Below are 19942 nucleotides of genomic sequence, written 5' to 3' on the forward strand. Positions count from 1 at the left end.
TTTCCTTCGATAAACGAGTTTGACACATGGCCTCACTTTTGCGTCATTGGCGGACAAAAACAGGCCTCAATTTGTACTTGCCTCGGCTCCCTCTCCCTCCTTGTCTTCTTCTTTTTTGCCTTCTTCTTAATCACACACTCTTTTATTTTCTTCTTCACCATTCTCTTCTATCTTTTCTTCACCACTCTCTTTTGTTTTGTCTTCCTTATCGAGAGACAAACAAACTGAATGGAGGAGGCCAAACCTCAGTCTGTTCGCTTATATTTCTCTGCAACTCATTTCTTTGACACGTCTCACCTCTAATCCATGGCTTTCTCATCCCGTCCCCTCACTCTGTTTCTGGACCTGAACGATCTCATAAGCTTTGCTGGACCGAGTGCCCCTACTCTTACTCTTCCTGTCATTCCTCTGCCTAACCTTCTTATGATGTCGATTGAGCAAATCATGGCAGCTCAATCAAACATTGAAGCCAATCATTTCACACTGACGTCCTGTATGGAGACGGTGACTGCAGTCACAAAATTGGCTCACCGATTGCAGAACAGGACGAGTGAGCTCCATCAGTTCAACGCCCAACTCTCTCTGCTCCAACGCATGTACAAGGATGCGCGAGCAGAAATAGGCGCACTGAAGGCCAAAAATAAAGAGCTTAAACAAAAGACCACCTCCATGGCCCGATTTGGAGCAACGTCGTTCTTGGCCTTTGATAGTCAGCAGAGAGTCGTCGCTCTCGACGAAAGCATGGGGGCAGGGGCATCAAGGGTAGCCCAAGGTGATAAAAAGAAGAAGAAAATAATGGAAGAGGCGAGTAAGTAAGATCGGCGTATGGCCGGAAAAAAATGAAGAGTTTTTTTTTTGTATTATTTTGATCGGCGTGTGGCTGAAAAAAAAAATGAAGGGTGTTTTTTTTTATGTAAATATTTGTATTTTGATTTATTTTTATTTTTATGTTTAAGTACTGAAAAATGAAATTAAAAAGCAGAAAAAAATAAGAAAATTAAATCCAAACAAAAAATAATAATGAGAAAAAAATAAAAATAAAAGAAATTAAGCCTAATAGCAAACTAAAAGCATCCGTCCGCTTAGTTAGTTAATGCGGATTGAGCAGGCCATGTGGGTTGGTAGGCGGATACAGATCGATTTGGCGGTTTGGGCTTTACTATTTTAGGTTTTTTAAAAAATTATTTTAGAGTAATTTTTTTTACTATTTTAGTCCTTTTTTGTGTCTAAAATTTTTTATAATTTAAATAAAAGCCATAACTTTCATATTTCATAAATAGTTAATATTATTATTAAATAAAATGTCTTTTTTTAACATACAAAGGATAAAAATATAATATCATTTTCTGAAGGAGGGTTTGCAGATAGGTTGGGTCGGGGGGGTCTTTCATTTGCCATCCGTCTGAACATAGACAGATTTGGAAAATTTCTGTCCTACCACCTAATCCGTTTAAAAATCTGGTGTATTGGGTCGGGTCGAGTCGGGTCAGTTTGGCAGATCATCCGGGTCCGTGAGCACCCCTACTCACTAGTATGAAATTTTTATTATTCTAAGTTCTAAATATGCGATATTAAATTTCATCCAAGTGAACGTGAATTATGTACATTGATCCAAACATTTGGATTGGATTCCAAATCATTTATCCTCTTTGATCTCACTTCAAAATTGGTCCAAGTGTATAATATTGTTAATGCTTTTTCTAAAATAATTAATATGTTCTAGAAAGGCATTTTATCAATCTTGTTGAACACATCTTTCTGGAAGCATTCAGATATATGTTCAAAACTAAGGTGTGTGTTCTATTTATGGATACGTTTGGGTAGTATAAGCCTCATATCTAGGATATTCTCAAGTTTTGGTGCCTGCTATCGAGAAAAGATGTAGTGCAGCACAGCTTTAAGAAACTTAAGTCAAGGCTGCTTGTGGTTGGTGTCTGGGTGGCTTCCTAAGTTATGATCCTATAATGTGGAAGCAACAATTGAGGTTTTGGGGATTTGAAAGGACTTGTAACTTGCTAGGATTTAAAAGTTCCTGCGTGCTGGATTTTGTAAACAGTGTGCTAAAATTCTTAAAACATTGGCTAATTTTGGGGGCTCTGGTGTAGAATTTAAGGCCAAAGGGAGGGGAAGTATTTAGGTTGGTTAGAACTTGTTTGGAAAAGCTTTAGCGGCAGAAATTGATACTATTTTTATTTTTATTTTTGGGTAAGTAGGCACTTTACTTCTCAACTTCTACCTGTTTCTAATTTTCTTTAATGGCACATATGATCTTGAACAATTCGTCCAGCTTAGTCCCCATTGGATGAGGGTCTAGGAGGGGGAGATTGAGCATAGACTTAATCTTTGGCATTATTTGCCCAAACTGGTGGCCCTTTAGTTCAAGCCCACAACTTCAAGGTTGATTGGCTGAGTTTTTACCAGTGAATATGTGTCCCCTTGTACATATAATCTTAGGGTTTTAAAAAGTGTTACGTAATGGTTGTGGTGGTTACCGCCACCCGTTACGGCCGCTACAGTGGTGTGATGGAAATTCATGTGTAACAGTTGTTTTGGTGTTATGTAATGGTTGTAACGGTATGTTACACACTTTTACAATATTCTAAATATCTTTCTTTTCAAAAAAAGAGACAAAAGGTTACAAAAAAAAAAAAAAGAACAAATATTCAAGTGATCTAAGCTCAAATAAAAAATCTTATATACATTTTTTTTTCTTTATAATTTATTTTTTAATATTTATTTCATTACTTGGGCGTGTAAAATAAAAAATATATAAACAGTAGTTGTATTTATTTTTATAATCATTTTATGTAATATTTAATTGTAAATATTTTTTATTTTGTTACTGTAATGTGTTGCATAAAAAATGCATTGAAAAAATAAAATAAAATCAGTAGCTCAAAATTTTTTTTTTTGTTTATGACACAATTTTTATTTTTATAATCATTTCATTTAATACTTAATTGTAAATAATTTTATTTAGTTAGCTATAAAGCGTTATCTAAAAAAATGCTTCAAAAATAATTTTTGTTTATGGCATAATTTTTATTTTTATAATTATTTCATTTAATAATTGTGAACATTTTATTCAGTTAGTTCAGGTATTGGTCAAAAATAATTTGTAGACATTTAAAATTAATTATTCTTAAAGTCATTAATTATTGAAATAAAATGTAAAAAGTTCCTTTTATAGTGATTTAAAAATATGAAATATATTAGATCATAGTTAAAAACTAACAAAAATTGATCAAAATATATTTTAAATCTCAATAAATGTGACTATGAAGAAAAAAAATATATGCGTATCAATAGTTTTTTTTTTTAAATTGTGTGAAAAATAAAAAAAAAAATTGCACGCTAATGTAATGAAATAAAAATTATAAAGTAAATTATAAAGAAAAAAAATTTATATAAGAGTCTTTCTTTGGACTTGGATCATTTGAGTATTTGTTATTTTTTTGTAAGCCTTTTTTTTTTTTCTTTTTTTTTCCGCGTAATGACGCTATTCAGAACATTGTAAAAGTGTGTAATAGACCGTTACAGCTGTTATGGTACCGCCATAGTCGTTACGTAACATCAAAACAATAGTTACACATGAATTTCTGTCACACCACTATAGCGGCCGAAACGGGTGGTGATAACAAGCACAACCGTTACCTAACGGTATTACGGAATGGTTGCAGCTACCTTTTAAAACCTTGTGTAAACCCCAAGGGGTTGGCCTAGTGGGTACAACTTGGGGCTTGGGGGTGTGCTCCCTCCAGGTCTCAGGTTCAACTCCAACTAGGTGCTATCAACTCCTTGGGCCACGTCCGCTGGCTTTACCCGAGATTTGCCTGATTCACGTGGAGGGGGTGCTTTGCATGAGTCCCGGATTAGTTAAGATGTGCGTAAACTGGCCCGGATATCCGTTCATCAAAAAAAGAAAAAGAAAAAAAAAACACTTATAAATCTTTTACTTTCAGATTATCACTGTCCAGAATACTGGTATTATTATTATTATTGCGAGAAGTTTTCAGCTAGTTCCTTATGCATTGAAAAGAGAGATAAGAATGAAGAACCACTTAGACACCTGCAGAGGGGTCTTACTGCATTGCACCATAACTCAATAGAATAATGTTCCTCGAAGGTTGATGTTAAAATCCTATGGATATTTACTGAGTAACCATGAAGATTTTACAGGATATACAATATGGCTTCAACTTCCTTCTGCATCTGCAGTCTTTGTAACTACACATTTGTCCTCATCATCTCAATAAAATTTTTGCTACTTTTTTGATCTTTAACCTATTACTGTGACTTTACCTTGAACATAGGCAAATGTGCTGAACTTGTTTAATTTAGGTTTTTGGCTGATCTTTACAACAGGCCATTACTGCTCTCAAGAAAGGGGCATATTTGCTCAAGTATGGAAGAAGGGGGAAGCCTAAGTTTTGTCCCTTCCGACTGGCAAATGTAAGTTTGTTTGATGTTTCTAGATATCTATGTGCCTTTTGTACTTCTGTTCATTTATTTGACCACCACCACAATCAACTGCAGCAAGAACAATCCTACTATTAAATTTATATTATTTTATGTTGGTGCTACTGCTTTTGCATTTGCATTGCTTTTTACCTGTTTTTCTTGTAATGATAACCTGGAGTTTTTAATTTATTATTATGTTGTTTTTAAGTTCTAGAATCTGTAGTTGATATATCATTATTTATGTCCATACTCCTATTATAGTGACCCAAAGATTAGTTATGTCTTTATGCAACTATTTGTCAGTTACCTTTCAAAATGTCAGAGTATTGCCGCGAATGCATGCAGGATACTGTAGTCCAAAACACAAGGTGATACTTGTAAATTTGGTAGCTTGTTTCTTAATCAGCAATGGCATCTATTATACCCATAAATGTTTGTGATCTTGCTAACATCTGAATCTTGACTGGAGCCGAGGACCATTTATAATAATTATTCTGTTTTTGATAATTTATAAAAAGACGCTTTTTTTTGCACTGTACTATTTGGTTGAAATCTTGCTTATGAACATGCCCAAAATGTAGGCAAAAACAAAAACATGGTGGTGATATGTTTAAAATTCAGTAGCTTTTATGTTAACTGGTTGTTGTGCAGGTTAATTATAATTACTCAACTGGTTTATGTTGGCAATTTTTCTTATTCGTTGTTACTGGGATAGGAATAAATCTTCATGTTGATTGGTGGTTGTAACTCTAACCTCCGTAGTGAATTACCTTCTGTAGCTGTTTTGTACACCACGTTTCTCTGGTTGGCAATCACATTCTATCATGCCAAATATAATATTTATTCTCACAAGTCATGTGAACCTTTTATGCTTTCACTCCCACCATTTAACGCCTTATTGCCTTGCCTAATTGCAAAAGAGGTTGTTGAATCACTCCCCCTAAACTATAAGATGGAAGCAAACTGGCTTGTCAGAAAATTGAATGCGAATGCTTGATGAATCGTGTTGTTTTATTTTCATTTTGACTTTATGTAATACAGGATACACATATTTCCTCCTATATATAATTGTCTTATGTATATGCTTACTTTTATATTCATTTTCGAATTATTTTAATACTCAATCACCTGCCATTAGTTGTGTTATTGACAAACAATAGCTTCCTTGATTTGTATTTCACTGAAAGTAGAGTTTCACTGCTAAAATTATTTAGAACCTGTGGTGTTATTGCTTTCAGGATGAATCTGTACTAATATGGTTCTCGGGGAAAGAGGAGAAACACCTCAAACTAAGTCACGTGTCTAAAATCATTTCAGGGCAGCGCACTGTAAGTTTCTTGCTGTGATGACAATATCATTGTATAACTACTCTATCTACACTTTAAAGCTTGTGAAGGAATAGTAAATATTCATTGATGTCGAAGTCTACAGTGGGGCTGAGTAGAGCTTAGTAGCAGGAATCGTTGAAATGGGAGACGATTCTCGTCTAGAATCACGATTCAGCGATTCGTAGCAAGATTCGTGATAGAATCACGTCTCCGTCAAGATAGAATCGCGGATCTAACTAGATGGGAGCGATGGCGACACAGAAGGGGAGAGAGAGAGAGAGAGAGAGAAACCCGGCTGCGAAGAAGCAGCTACTACTGCTAGGGTTATGCTGCGAAGAAGAAACGTACCAGGCTGCAAAGAAGCATGTGAAGAAGAAGCAGCAGCTGCTAGGGTTGGGAATTATAAACATAAGAGTTGGCCTTGGGACTTTTATTGGGCTTGGGATTTTTTTTTAGACTCATACAAACATTTGTATGGGCTTGTAAGCTATAAACATAAAAGTTGGGCTTGGGAATTTTTATTGGGCTTGGGATTGTTTTTGGACCCATACAAACATTTGTTTGGGCTTGTGACCTGTTTTATTTATTGATTGGGTTACTAGATGATTTGTTTGCATCATAAATAGGAGAGTTGGGCCTGGGATTGTTTTTCTTCTCCTCTCCCTCTCTCTCCTTTTATTTTATTTTTGTAATAAAATAAATAAAACAAATAATTTTTAACAAAAACATTTTAAAATAAATAGATAAAAAAATTAATATAAATATTTTAGAATAAATATTTTATAATAAATGAAAAAAATCGAATAAAAGTATATAATTATAATACTTTAACATATGATTTTTTATAGTATTTTTTTTTTAAAAAAAATTATAACATATATTTTCATTATCATTAGAGGAAAAAAATATATAATCTTACAATATATTTTTATGTATTATATTATTTAATATATATATATATATACAAACGCTCCCTACCAACGCTTCTTGGAATGTCTACGATTCTCCGATTCCGACCCCGCTCCCGCTCCCGCTTCGTGCTACTAAGGAGTAGAGTGTTAGATTGCCGAAGTTTTACATAATCCTCATCTTATTGCAGCATCCATGAGAAATAAATGGCATACCTATTTTTCCACCATTCTGCCCTAACTAATGTAATTTGGTACCCTTGAGTTCTTTTACTCCGTGCAGAATCTGTTTGTTTATTGCACCATTGTAATTGATAATGGTTTTTGTGTGCTTGGATAAGTTGTGATAATGTAATAATCGCAGTTCCCCAGTGCTATGCTAAGAAGCACGGACATTTCTATGGAGGAAGCATGTAATGTCGGACATGACACTTAGCAGATGCTCTTAAAAGTGTTCCGACACTTTTTCAACGTGCCTTAATTAAAATTTTAATTTGTAATATTGGGCACTTTACAAACACTTTTCGGACACTTGGCAACAAGAATGAACCATCCAATGTGATGAATCTTTTTATAGTAATAATGTTAATGCAACTTATGCACTCTAAATATGTTTTGAAACATTTATAAGACTAATACATCGCGCATATTTCAATGTTCTACAATTGTTTTGCATTCTCTAGAATGCAATTACTACGTGAATGATATCTTGATGTTTTATTTATGGAATATATGCCTTTTCAATTTAATTAGTGTTATGTTACTTTTTTCCTATTACTTTCGAATAAACTATTCATATATTTGACATATAATAAATTAATAAAAATATAAAATTTTAACGTGTCTCAAGCGTATCGTGTTTTGCATTATTTTTTTTTATCTTGTTGGCTTTTTACCCCGCTCTTATTCATTTTCTAAACTCGTCTACTTTTCGATGTCATCCTACTAAATTTCTCAATTATATGTTAAATTAGATTCTACTTTGATGTACGTTTATCACCACCACTACCTACCCAAGAAAAAGATAAAAATCTCTTTTTGGACTATTTCACTTTAGTTGTTGCAAATTGGCTTTCAATGTTGCTAGTGTATAAATTGTCATATGATGCAAGCCAGTGTAAGGAAAAAGATCAAAATAGATCTCCTGTTGGACTATTTCACTTGTAGTAATTGCAAATTGATTTGCAATGTTGCCAGTGTATGGGGCAAATAGCCTTACCTATGTTGCAAGCCAATGATAGACAATGGATCACTATAAATTTAGTATTGAAATCGAAATATCGTAATGTGAGATATCCTTTTGAGTTCAACTCAATTTAACTCAACTCTACTCAACTCAATTAAGCCTCGTTCCAATTATTTGGTGCCAGCTACAGTAATCTCGCCATAACTTAAACTAAACAGCATGCTACAATATCTTTCCTTACTATCGTAGCCCATGTTAAGTTTAGTCTCTCTCTCTTTTCCCCGCACATTACTTGTAATCTGAACATCATCACTCTTCTTTATTAGTGCACTTATTGATCATTGTTGCACATGGCCAAATTATCCAAGTCAACTTTTTGTGCTTTTTGTGGATCCATTCATTGATTCCTAATTTTATTATTCTCGGTTTACCATGCATCCATCTCAACGTTTGCATTTTAGCCACGATAATTTTATGAACATGTTTCTTAGCGATTCAACATTTTATCTCACAAATCATGGTTTTTGTTGTTGTTGTTGTTGTCAAACTAAACCAAACCAAACCAAACCAAACTAAACCTTGTGTCCCACTTAGATGGGGTCGGTTACATAGATCATTTTCTATCATTTTGCTATGTCAAGGGCTATATAGTTAGTTAAATTAAATAAATCCATATCCTTTTTTACTACCACATCTTATGTTAGTTTAGGTCTTCCTGTCCCCTAATATTTTCATCTATAATGATTATATCACTCTTTCTGACTATTGTATCTGCAAGTCTTCGTTGTAGGTGTCTAAACCACCTTAATCTATTCTCTGTCAATTTATCCTCAAGTGATGCTTTTTTTTTTTTTTTTGGGGGGGGGGGGGGGGGGGGGGGGGTGGTTGTGAATAATCCTCAATTGATGCTACTCCTACCATTTCATGATTTTTTCTTGGACTCCTCAATAAGTTTAGTATTGGTTGGATATGTTCATCTGATAGAATTGTCCTAATTTTTTAAGTACTCTTCCACGTAGTTCATCTTGCTTTAATTGGAAATAACATCATTGCTAATTTTTTCTTCCTATGTATAGCATAAATAATTTTTTTTTTGATGTAATGATTAACTTTTTCCCTTAAGAAGACCACATGCTTTTAATAATTTTCAAAAGGTCATACGAGTTTACATTTCAATCTATAAACATGGGGTAGAATGGTCATGATCTTAATCTTTTTTCTTTAGATAATTAAAAGCATGTAGCCCTTGACAGAGCAAAATGGTGAAAACAAATTCGTATATCTGACTCCACTAGAGTGAGACACAAGGCTTACTTTGGTATTATTAAAAGCATGTGGTCTCAAAGGGAAAAGCTTTGTCTTTACATCAGGTAATTTGGTCCAATTTATTTGTGGCCATGTAAGAATATGATACAAGCGGAACTATATATGTAGTTTAGGCTCTTGTATGCTTTAACTATATATATATATATATTTGTTGATCTCCATTCCGTAGCCATCAGTAATATATCTTTTAAATTTCATTTTTTAAATCTTTTAATAGGATTAGAGTGATTGATGATATAAGTTCTCCAATCATTTAAAGTTGACAGTGTGTCGTACTTCGGTTCATTTGTTTTAGTTTGCAAACAATTGGGCTACTGTTGTTTTATGGTGACATTGTAATATGTTAACATCTTTTTCCTCGAAGTTATGGAAAGGGAATCTTGTTTCCCTTTTACTGTCCAAACAAAAATTTATGCTGCTATGAAGTATGAGATGCCAAACAAATATTTCTGTTATACTTACTGGTGTGAATGAATTTTTTCTGCACTTAATGATTTAATAACTAAACATTTAACTTATAAAAAACGTGCTTATTTTTTCTACACCCTCCCTTCTCATTTTACATGGCCTTGTTAAATCTGTAATGTGGAAAATAACTTTGTTTATACCTTTTGAACAGTCAAATATTTACCTATTAAGTCATGTGTGCGAGGGTTTGTGGGCAGTAAGGCATGGCGCAAAGCATGTGACCTTGGCTGTGGGGCCACCTATACACCAAGGCTTTGGGTGTAAAGCTGAGCAGGATGCCTTGAGTGTTTCAGTTAAAAGGGCAGGAAAAAGTGCATGGCATCAAGCCCTGAGACAAACTTACCTCGCTTGCAATGGTTAACAGTCCGAGTCAAACAACATACAGTGGTTTGTTCACATAAGCTTAGGCGATTTTAAGGGACATTTGAATTATGTCAATTCTTGCTAATAAGGCACAGTCTTTCTTCTGTGTGTTTAGGGCCAATACTTGAATTTCTAGTAAACTGCGGGTGTTGAGGTTGTCAATTGCCAGGATGAAAGCATTGCTCCATGATCTTGCTATTATAGGCCATCGGTTGCAAAAAGCTTGACCTTTAGGCACAATCTCTTGGTTGGACAACCTTATATTCTATTCTAGTGGCCAGGATTAAAGATTGGACATGTTTTTCTTTGTCACTCAGCTGCGATCATTATCTCATTGTATTTAGTTTCTTATTCTAATATAACCTATTCCGATCATGGGCTCAGAATAAGCATGGGCCTCCTTAGTTGTTGGGCTCAAGGACATGTGTTGCTTAGTGCAAAACCTAAGTGAAACAACTTGGGAAAAATTGCAGCCTCCATGATATAACCTATGTTATATAGGAGCACAGTAAAATATAAAGATTAGGTTATAGATTATGGTGGGTTAGCATTGCTAAGTGTTGGATTGGATAGTATTTTTTATTGAATGTTTGTTTGTCAAACTTAACTAGACAGGCTTTCTTTGAGTAGAGCTGATCGTCAAAAAAGGACTTTTATAGCCGTAGTCGAGTACTTGGGATGTATGCTTTCTTGACGCAATTGATTGTGTTCATCTCATTTTCTTATTGTTATTGAATTTTATTCCATGGCAATATCCAACAAGGCAATTTACTCTTTTATGAGATTATATAACATGTCTAACAAAGGTTTAGAATACTGGGATGTTCTAAATAAGTGCACTTTTTGACTTTTTATGAAATATAGGTTGGGTTTGAAGTGATGTGGTAGAGAGGTGATAGTGACTTAAATAGGATAGTGACTTTTGACTTTTTTTGAAGATGCCAAACTTAGCCAAAGTGGGGTAAACATCTCAAATGGATAGTTTTTCTACAAGCTTAAAAAACCCAAAAAAACTAATCTTCCCTTTGTGTGCAGTGGTCTATTTTGATTTTGACCTTCAATTTGGATTATTTTACTTTGGATTGACATAGATTCAATCATATCTTGGACATGAAGTATATTAAAACGAACTGGGATCGCAAGAGTTTTGTTGACTTAAAAAGGAATCTAAAATAGAAGGTTCCTTGCTGAGTAGTATTAGGAGGCAATTCTTGTGGAATATCAAAAAACATAGGAAATTCTGGGTAGTTCATAATGTAATTAAGGAAACTTCACAGAAGACAAGGGCACCTGGTATTCACTGCTATTGAAAAATAAATTATGTGGTATAAGGAATATAAGTCTAAGGAGTATTTGTTGATACCTATCAAAAAAGGAAGAAAAAGAGAACTGATTGATTTTTGCATTTGGGTTTCTTTCTTTGAGGCTGGGTTGGGTAGACAGGGTACAAACCTACTTTCTGGTTTTATTCACATGAAGTGGCTTCCCTTGACTCAAACCTGTTCTCAAGCTTGACATCCTGAGCTTTTACCATGAAATGGCCATTTGTTTCTTTATTGTTAATCAGTGTCAAAGAAAACAGTGACCACCATAAAGTAGCCATTTGATAAACATTGTTCCAGGATACTTGTCCTTTATATTGTGGTATGCAAAATGTTTCGTCCTTAAGATGAAGTTGCTACATGCATGACCTCTATTTTGCTTGTAGAGTTGTATCTCCCAACACTTTCCAGTTTGTCAATTTATTAAACCATGCATTTGCTGAGGCTAATCTAAAAGCTGATTTAAGATCCAGAATAATGCTAACTTATGTAGAAGTCAAACAATTGCTGTGTGCAACAATCTTTTCATTAAGTTTGTTTTACAATGGTCGTGTGAGTAGCTATTTGTAGACTTAGTTTCAGCTCTTCTAATAAAACATAAATTCTTCCTGATATGGACTGACTAAATTACGGCCCTAAAATTTGATTTCATCGTGTAATATTTTTCAGCCAATCTTTCAAAGGTATCCACGGCCTGAGAAGGAGTACCAGTCCTTCTCTCTTATATATAACGACAGGTCACTGGATTTGGTAAGCATCTCATTTGACATATCCATTTCCTTCTTAATTTTCAGTTGCTGCAACGATCTTCCTAAAATACCAATTCTCTCCTGCTATTTTAGAGTTGTATAGATAAATATTTTACTCTATTTGTAATTTGGTAAATGACTTTCATTCCAGATTTGTAAAGATAAAGATGAAGCTGAGCAATGGTTTATTGGTTTAAAAGCATTAATTTCACGTGGCCATCAACGGAAGTGGAGAACAGAATCAAGGAGTGAAGGTATTCCATCTGAAGCTAATAGTCCCCGAACATACACTCGAAGAAGTTCTCCTTTGAACTCTCCATTTGGTAGTGGTGATAGCTTGCAGAAGGTATGATTTCTAGTTTTGCACACATGCAGAAAGTTCACCTTGAGACACACATAGGCACGTGTATGTAAAAACAAATGCACATGGACACAGTTCTCCTTAAGAATGCCAGCTAAGAGAATCTTTGTTGCTCAATTCAGGATAGTGATCAGCTTCGCCTTCATAGTCCATATGAAAGCCCCCCCAAAAATGGTCTGGATAAGGGATTTTCGGATGTAATATTATATGCTGTGCCACCCAAGGGTTTCTTCCCCCCGGACTCTGCTAGTGGTTCTGTCCATTCTGCATCGTCTGGAGGCTCAGATAGTGTACATGGTCACATGAAAGCAATGGGAATGGATGCTTTTAGAGTAAGCCTATCAAGTGCTGTTAGCTCATCAAGCCAAGGTTCTGGTCATGATGATGGCGATGCCTTGGGGGATGTTTACATTTGGGGGGAAAGCACTGGGGATGGTGTTCTCGGTGGTGGACTTCACAAGGTTGGGAGTTGTTTTGGTGTTAAAATGGACTCGTCGTTGCCTAAAGCATTGGAGTCCGCCGTAGTGCTTGATGTTCAAAATATAGCATGTGGTGGACAACATGCTGCCTTAGTAACCAAACAAGGAGAGATTTTTTCTTGGGGGGAGGAATCGGGTGGCAGGCTTGGGCATGGTGTAGATTCTGATGTTTTGCATCCAAAGCTCATTGATGCTCTCAGCCAAACAAACGTTGAGCTTGTAGCATGTGGTGAGCACCATACTTGTGCTGTAACTCTTTCTGGTGATCTGTACACATGGGGCGAAGGCCATTTTGGTCTTCTTGGGCATGGAAATGAAGTGAGTCATTGGGTCCCAAAAAAGGTGAATGGGCCTTTGGAGGGTATTCATGTTTCATCTATCTCCTGTGGGCCCTGGCATACTGCTGTTGTGACTTCTGCTGGCCAATTGTTTACTTTTGGTGATGGAACATTTGGCGTTTTGGGTCATGGAGATCGAAGAAGTGTTTCAATACCCAGGGAAGTTGAGTCCCTTAAGGGTCTTCGGACTGTACAAGCAGCTTGTGGTGTTTGGCATACTGCCGCAGTTGTAGAAATCATGGTTGGGAATTCAAGTTCCAGCAATTGCTCTTCAGGAAAACTGTTTACTTGGGGAGATGGGGATAAAAATCGACTTGGACATGGTGACAAAGAAACAAAACTTGTGCCTACCTGTGTTGCTGCTCTTGTTGAACCCAACTTTCGCCAAGTTGCATGTGGGCATAGCCTGACTGCTGCACTCACAACTTCAGGCCATGTCTACACAATGGGTAGTCCTGTTTATGGCCAGCTTGGAAATGTTCAAGCTGATGGGAAGCTCCCCGCTCGTGTTGAAGGAAAGCTCATAAAGAGTTTCGTGGATGAGATAGCTTGTGGAGCCTATCATGTTGCAGTTTTAACTCAAAAAACTGAAGTTTACACTTGGGGCAAGGGAGCAAATGGTCGATTGGGTCATGGTGATACAGATGATAGAAATTCTCCTACTTTAGTAGAAGCTCTGAAAGACAAGCAAGTCAAAAGCATTGCTTGTGGTACTAATTTTACTGTGGCTATCTGTCTTCATAAGTGGGTTTCAGGGGTTGATCAGTCTATGTGTTCTGGTTGCCGTCTGCCATTTAATTTCAAAAGAAAACGTCATAATTGTTATAATTGTGGACTTGTTTTCTGTCATTCGTGTAGCAGCAAGAAATCACTTAAGGCATCTATGGCGCCGAACCCCAACAAACCTTATCGGGTTTGTGATATTTGTTTTAGTAAACTGAAGAAAGCCATTGAAACTGATGCTTCATCCCAGTCTTCTGTGAGTAGAAGAGGTAGCATGAATGAACTAATTGAAAAAGACGAGAAGCTGGATTACAGATCTCGTCCTCAGCTTGCTAGATTTTCCTCCATGGAGTCCTTCAAGCAAGTGGAAAGTCGGTCTTCCAAGAGAAACAAGAAACCAGAATTCAACAGTAGTCGTGTGTCACCTATTCCAAATGGGAATTCACAATGGGGTGCTCTTAACATCTCTAAATCATTTAATCCAATGTTTGGCTCATCCAAGAAGTTTTTCTCAGCTTCTGTACCTGGGTCCAGAATTGTATCTCGGGCAACGTCGCCGATATCAAGACGACCGAGCCCACCTCGTTCCACGACACCAACACCTACTCTGGGTGGACTTACCTCTCCGAAAATTGTTGTGGATGATGCTAAGAGAACAAATGATAGCCTTAGCCAAGAAGTTATTAGATTAAGACAACAGGTACTAGTATTATCTTGCTTGACAGTCATCTGCTTCTGTAATTTGTTGGCAATGTTTCTTTCAATTTGAAGTTTGATGAAGCAATGGGAATAGTGGTGTACTAATAGGTGGAAAAGGTGAAGGAACAGTGCCTAATAATCCATAGAAACAAAGTTTTTTTTATAAATGCCTTTCTTTTCTTGGGATGACTGACATTATGGGAACGGTTAGGCTGTTGGTGTCCACATCTTTTCTTTGGGTTTGTGTGTGCATGCAAACGAGTGCATATATACACGTTCTGGTGAATATATGTGGTGATACATGGTATATAATCCAAAGTTTGTGTTGTAGGAGCTGGTCTATGAAGTTCTAAATGAAGTTCAAGAGTTAAATGCAAACCTTTTGAACTTTAATTTGTCCTCTTTTTTTTTTTTTTTTAGCTTCTTTTGTTTACTTTGGCAAGGGGCATAGCTATTTCTCCAGCCATATCTTCATCGGCTGTAAGTTTAAATGTTTCTCTAAAGAGGATTTCCTGGTAGTTAATGATATAAAATTTAGGATTAAAAAGGTGGAGTTAACTTCCAATCTAATAATATGAGTTGGTATTTGGTTAGAGAACTACTCGAAAAGATTTTCTCTGATGTATAGAAGATGTGATTTGTCTGTAGACAAACAAAAATCTCCTTTTCCCATAATTTATCACTCAGTTTCAAACAATGTTGGACTGTTCTTTTGTGTTGTCTGACCAATCTTTACCTTAGGTGGAAAATCTTACCCGGAAAGCTCAACTTCAAGAAGTAGAGTTGGAAAGAACTGCTAAGCAGCTAGAGAAGGCAATGGCAAATGCAGAGGATGAAGCAGCAAAATGCAAAGCAGCAAAGGAAGTGATCAAGTCACTCACTGCCCAAGTAAGATGAATGCTTATTGTGTGCATTAATTGTATATGACAAGTGCAATGATTGATTGCATGTCTTATCAAAGAGGACATCCAGTTTAGTCCCAATTGGATTGGGTCTGGGAAGGGTAGATTGGGTACATACCTAACCTTTGGCATTATTTGCACAAAGTGGCTGGCCACATTTAGGGTTTTATGGAGCATATAGGTTTTTCACAACTTTTCCCAAGTATGACACAATGACACTCATGACAGCAATAGCAGGATAACAAAACTGTGTTAAATGTTCCTAAGAAGCATGTGAAAGTAGCTGATCATTAATGCTTGAATTCACTTTTTATGTCTTTTTGTGGTTAGGAAATTAGAAAATTTGAACGAACTTTTTATTCCTTGACAGTTAAGTGGCTTCTTTCCATTCATGCTGTGGCTTTATATGAATTCCCCTTCTTATTTGACCAAAATAAGGAATGCTAAGGTTATTTGCACAATAAAATGATGACTTATTTTGAGCAAAAAAACTTTTAATGGAGTTTGAACATTCTGAAGTATTATTGGACCATGAGCAATAGGTTGGTCCTATGTGGAGGGAAATAAATATCTCAGTTGAAGATCAGGCGTATGAATCTGATCCACGGGATTAAGGGAATGGGGTATTTTCTGTCTCAGACACATGAGAGAGAGAGAGAGATCTCACTTATAAGTTTATGCTAATAACATTGTCAGTAATATAATTTTTTTTTATTTATTTGAAATGTCTTTATTTGAAGATATTAGTGGTCTGCTATTGTCTTCCATTCCCATTAGCAACAAACTTGTTTTCTCACTACTTCTAAAACCAATTAGTGAGGCAACTCATTCATTTATTTATTTTTGTATGCAAAATAGCTGAAGGAGATGGCTGAAAGGCTGCCTGTGGGAGCATCCCGGAATATAAAATCACCTTCCTTTGGTTCCTTTGGCTTCAATCTCATTTCCAACGAAGTTCCTATTGCTTCTATTGATCAATTGAATGGTCAAGCAACATTCCAAGAACCAGATTTGAATGGATCAAACGGCCAAGTGATTTCTAATGGGTCAATCACTGCTGGTAACCGCAGTTCAGGCCACAACAGACAAGGCCAGTCAGAAACAACAACCAGAAATGGTGGCAGAACTAAAGAAGGTGATTCTCGTAATGACAATGAATGGGTTGAGCAAGACGAGCCAGGTGTTTATATCACGCTTACCTCCTTACCTGGTGGTGTTAAAGATCTTAAACGAGTACGGTTCAGGTATGTTTGTATCTATTTTTCTCCAAATATCATTTTAATCAAACCTAGCTTCTTGTGCTTGAAATACCTACTAGAATCTTTTGCAACTGCTACACAGATATTTTTCTATGCATAAAGATTGAATTTAGGTAAACTAGTGATGATATAAATTTAATTTAACCCAGGGACCTAAGAAACACGGACACTTCTAAGAAGGTGACGTATCCGTGTCGTGTCCGTGTTGGACACCGAGGCCCCGTTTGTTTTGGGCTATAGGGAGGGTATTGGGACTAGTAATACCAAGGTATTACTAAAGTCCCTGTTTGTTTGCAGAGAAAGGGTTGGGACTATTAGTCCCTTGGTATTGCTAATACCCTTGGAAGGGGGATTGGTAAGGAGGAGGTAGAGATGGTATTAGAAAATAGTGAGGGGATTATAAATTTTTTTATTTTTTATATATTGGGAATTTTTTTTTAAATATAATGTTTAATTTTTTATATTTTTTTATTTGTTTTATTATTTTATATAAAAATAATTTAACAATCTCTCATTATTAATCCCCTCACTATCAATCCCCTCACTATTAATCCCCTCACTATCAATCCCCTCACTAACAATCCCCTCACTATTAATCCCCTCACTATCAATCCCCTCCATTCTATCTCCCAAAACAAACGGGCCCCGACACTCTTTGGACACTCTTAGGACACGTGTTTGACACTCTTCAAAACGTGTCCTAATTTTTAAATTTTTTTAAGCAGCCGAACACTCTTTGGATACTTGGAAGACACACATGTCAATCCCATAAACACACGTGTCTATCGATTGGATACATGTGAAACTAATTATAAGTTTAAACAAAATAACTTAAGATACAATAATAAAACAAAAATCATATAAATTTATAAGAATTAGTATTATATTGCATTTTTTATTATCTTTGAATGATATATTAATATATATAACATATAATAAAAATATAAAATTACATATTTCACGCGTGTCCCCTACGTGTTGTGTCCTTCTTTTGTTGAAAATTAACGTGTCAGCGTGTCCGTGTCGTATCCGTGTCGTGTCACGTGTCCGTGTCCATGTCCATGCTTCTTAGCCAGGGACTGATTATGTGACTTGAATTAATAAGAGATCAATTGGCAGTCATTGACATGGATATGGTGATTAATGGAGTTGGATTTTCTTGAGTTCGACAAAGGTTTCTTGTATACCAACCATATTTTGCCACTTCCTTTTTATTCTAACAATATTCAATCGTTCATAGAGCCACAAGAAGAGCATAAAGTCTTACTGTTTTCCTTTGTTGCACAGCATATTGGAAGTTAAACCTCATAGTTATTGGTTGTTAATGATAACTTCATTTTGGGGCCAGTTTGGTAACGTTTCTTATTTCTGTTTTTCTGGTTTTGTTTTCAAAAATTTTGAATACTGTTAATGAAAATAGCCTTGGCCATTCTTACTCTGGCAACTCCCCTCTGGTTATTCCATCCTCACCCCCCTCTTGCAACTCACACAATATGTTTTCTTGTTTTTGTTTTGGAAATGTGTACCAAACATTTTATTTGCTAACTTATTTTTTTTCCTTTTTTTTAAATAAATGTTTTACAAAAATATAAAATAAAATAAAATACATAAATAACACGATTCCTTGCTTTGGAAATAAAAAAAAAAAAACCAGAAAACTAGCAATGATACCAAATAATGCCATATTTTGGTAAAAGAAGTTTGATAAGATATTCATTTTAACATGGCCTATAACTGTTTGGATGCAGTCGGAAGCGGTTTAGTGAGAAACAAGCGGAACAATGGTGGGCGGAGAACCGGGCAAGAGTATACGAACAGTACAACGTGCGCATGGTTGACAAGTCAAGTGTGGGTGTTGGGAGTGAGGACTTCGGACATTGACTGACACATTGAAATGTTCATATGTAAAATCAAGAAGAATATCTTTTAAAATTTTTTGATCTAAATTCCTGGTTGAGGAAGGTCTTATTGATCCATTAGTTTGGCTATCATGTTACCAAGGGTTGAGGGAAGGTTTGCTATAAAATGAGAGAAGTGGAGGGGTTTGATTGTGTTTTCTTTTCTATTTCCCCCCTTAAATTTTTACGACTTGATTTTGCATTTTAATTTTTTTGTTCCCAAAAAAATGTGCTTTGTGTGGGGGGGATTGAGGGTGAGAAATGTACATTCTTAATAGGTTGATGGCTCTTGTTGAAAGCAGTTGCCGTGTAAATTTCATAAGCGAATGCATCTTCACTTCTATGCTTTTCTTTCTCATTTTTTCAGTTGAGTCCCACTGATATATCATAATTATTTTATTTTATTTTTACTTGGGATGGACAATGCAATGTTTGGTACAACTTAATAGGGTTATAGCTTTTGTCTAAAAAATATTTGGAGCCTGTCTAGTATTTTTGGTGCAGTTTTTGATGCAGTTATTGTTTACTAGTTGAGTCCAAAATTACTTAAATAAGCCGTTATTTGGCCTGTGATTTTTTAGTTAAAATAATCAAATCAAATTAAATTAAACCTTAAGTTTTATCGAATGGAGTTGGTTATTTTTAATTAAAATGGTTAAAAAATAAATAAAATCATTATATTACTTTTTTTTATTTTTTTACATATTTAAAAAAAAATAAAAATTAATTAAAATAATCAAATGAGCTTAAGTTGGATGGAGTTAGTTTTTATCTGGGAAATCAAGTTTGATTTTAACTTTACTAAGGCCTCGTTTGGGAATTTTTTTTTTAGTTAAAAAGTTAAAAAGTTACTAAATTAGTAAAAAAATCAACAACTTATACCAAAAAGTCAGATTTTCTTCTCTCTACTTTCTGCACATCTTTTCGTAAAAAGCAAAAAGTCATCCCAAACATACTAGTTTTTTTTAGTTCATATTTTAGCCAATAGCAAAAAAGTTACTAAATTAGCTTATTCCCAAACGAGGCCTAAATAGAGCCATTTCCCTAAATAAGCCAAATTATCAATTTAATTCCCAAAATAAGCCTAGTTTTGAAAGATTTTCCAAAATAGGCTAAAACGTGGTTCACAACCATGCTTTCACGTCTGTGTGCCTGTCCCGCGTGAAAATTGT

The 19942-nt window shown here is 35.4% G+C and overlaps 1 protein-coding gene across 4 annotated transcripts in view; it reads left to right on the forward strand.

Annotated features, from left to right (window-relative positions):
• LOC145788647 (PH, RCC1 and FYVE domains-containing protein 1-like) overlaps nt 1–19128 on the forward strand; it is a 35503-nt gene extending 16375 nt beyond the window's left edge. For 3 of the 4 annotated variants that reach the window (XM_082905480.1, XM_082905479.1, XM_082905481.1), the window contains 8 exons: nt 4366–4452; nt 5700–5789; nt 12032–12112; nt 12263–12457; nt 12595–14712; nt 15453–15599; nt 16472–16857; nt 18621–19128. In XM_082905480.1, coding sequence (XP_082761606.1) covers nt 4366–4452; nt 5700–5789; nt 12032–12112; nt 12263–12457; nt 12595–14712; nt 15453–15599; nt 16472–16857; nt 18621–18753 — 3237 coding nt within the window. In that variant the 3' untranslated portion in view covers nt 18754–19128. The remainder of the gene's footprint in view (nt 1–4365; nt 4453–5699; nt 5790–12031; nt 12113–12262; nt 12458–12594; nt 14713–15452; nt 15600–16471; nt 16858–18620) is intronic. The other variant, XM_082905483.1, reaches the window with a different exon arrangement.
• Nucleotides 19129–19942: the final 814 nt, after the last annotated feature.

Source organism: Camellia sinensis, chromosome 14 (assembly GCF_055761805.1).
Source record: "Camellia sinensis isolate YWXY chromosome 14, ASM5576180v1, whole genome shotgun sequence".
NCBI classification, from domain to species: domain Eukaryota; kingdom Viridiplantae; phylum Streptophyta; class Magnoliopsida; order Ericales; family Theaceae; genus Camellia; species Camellia sinensis.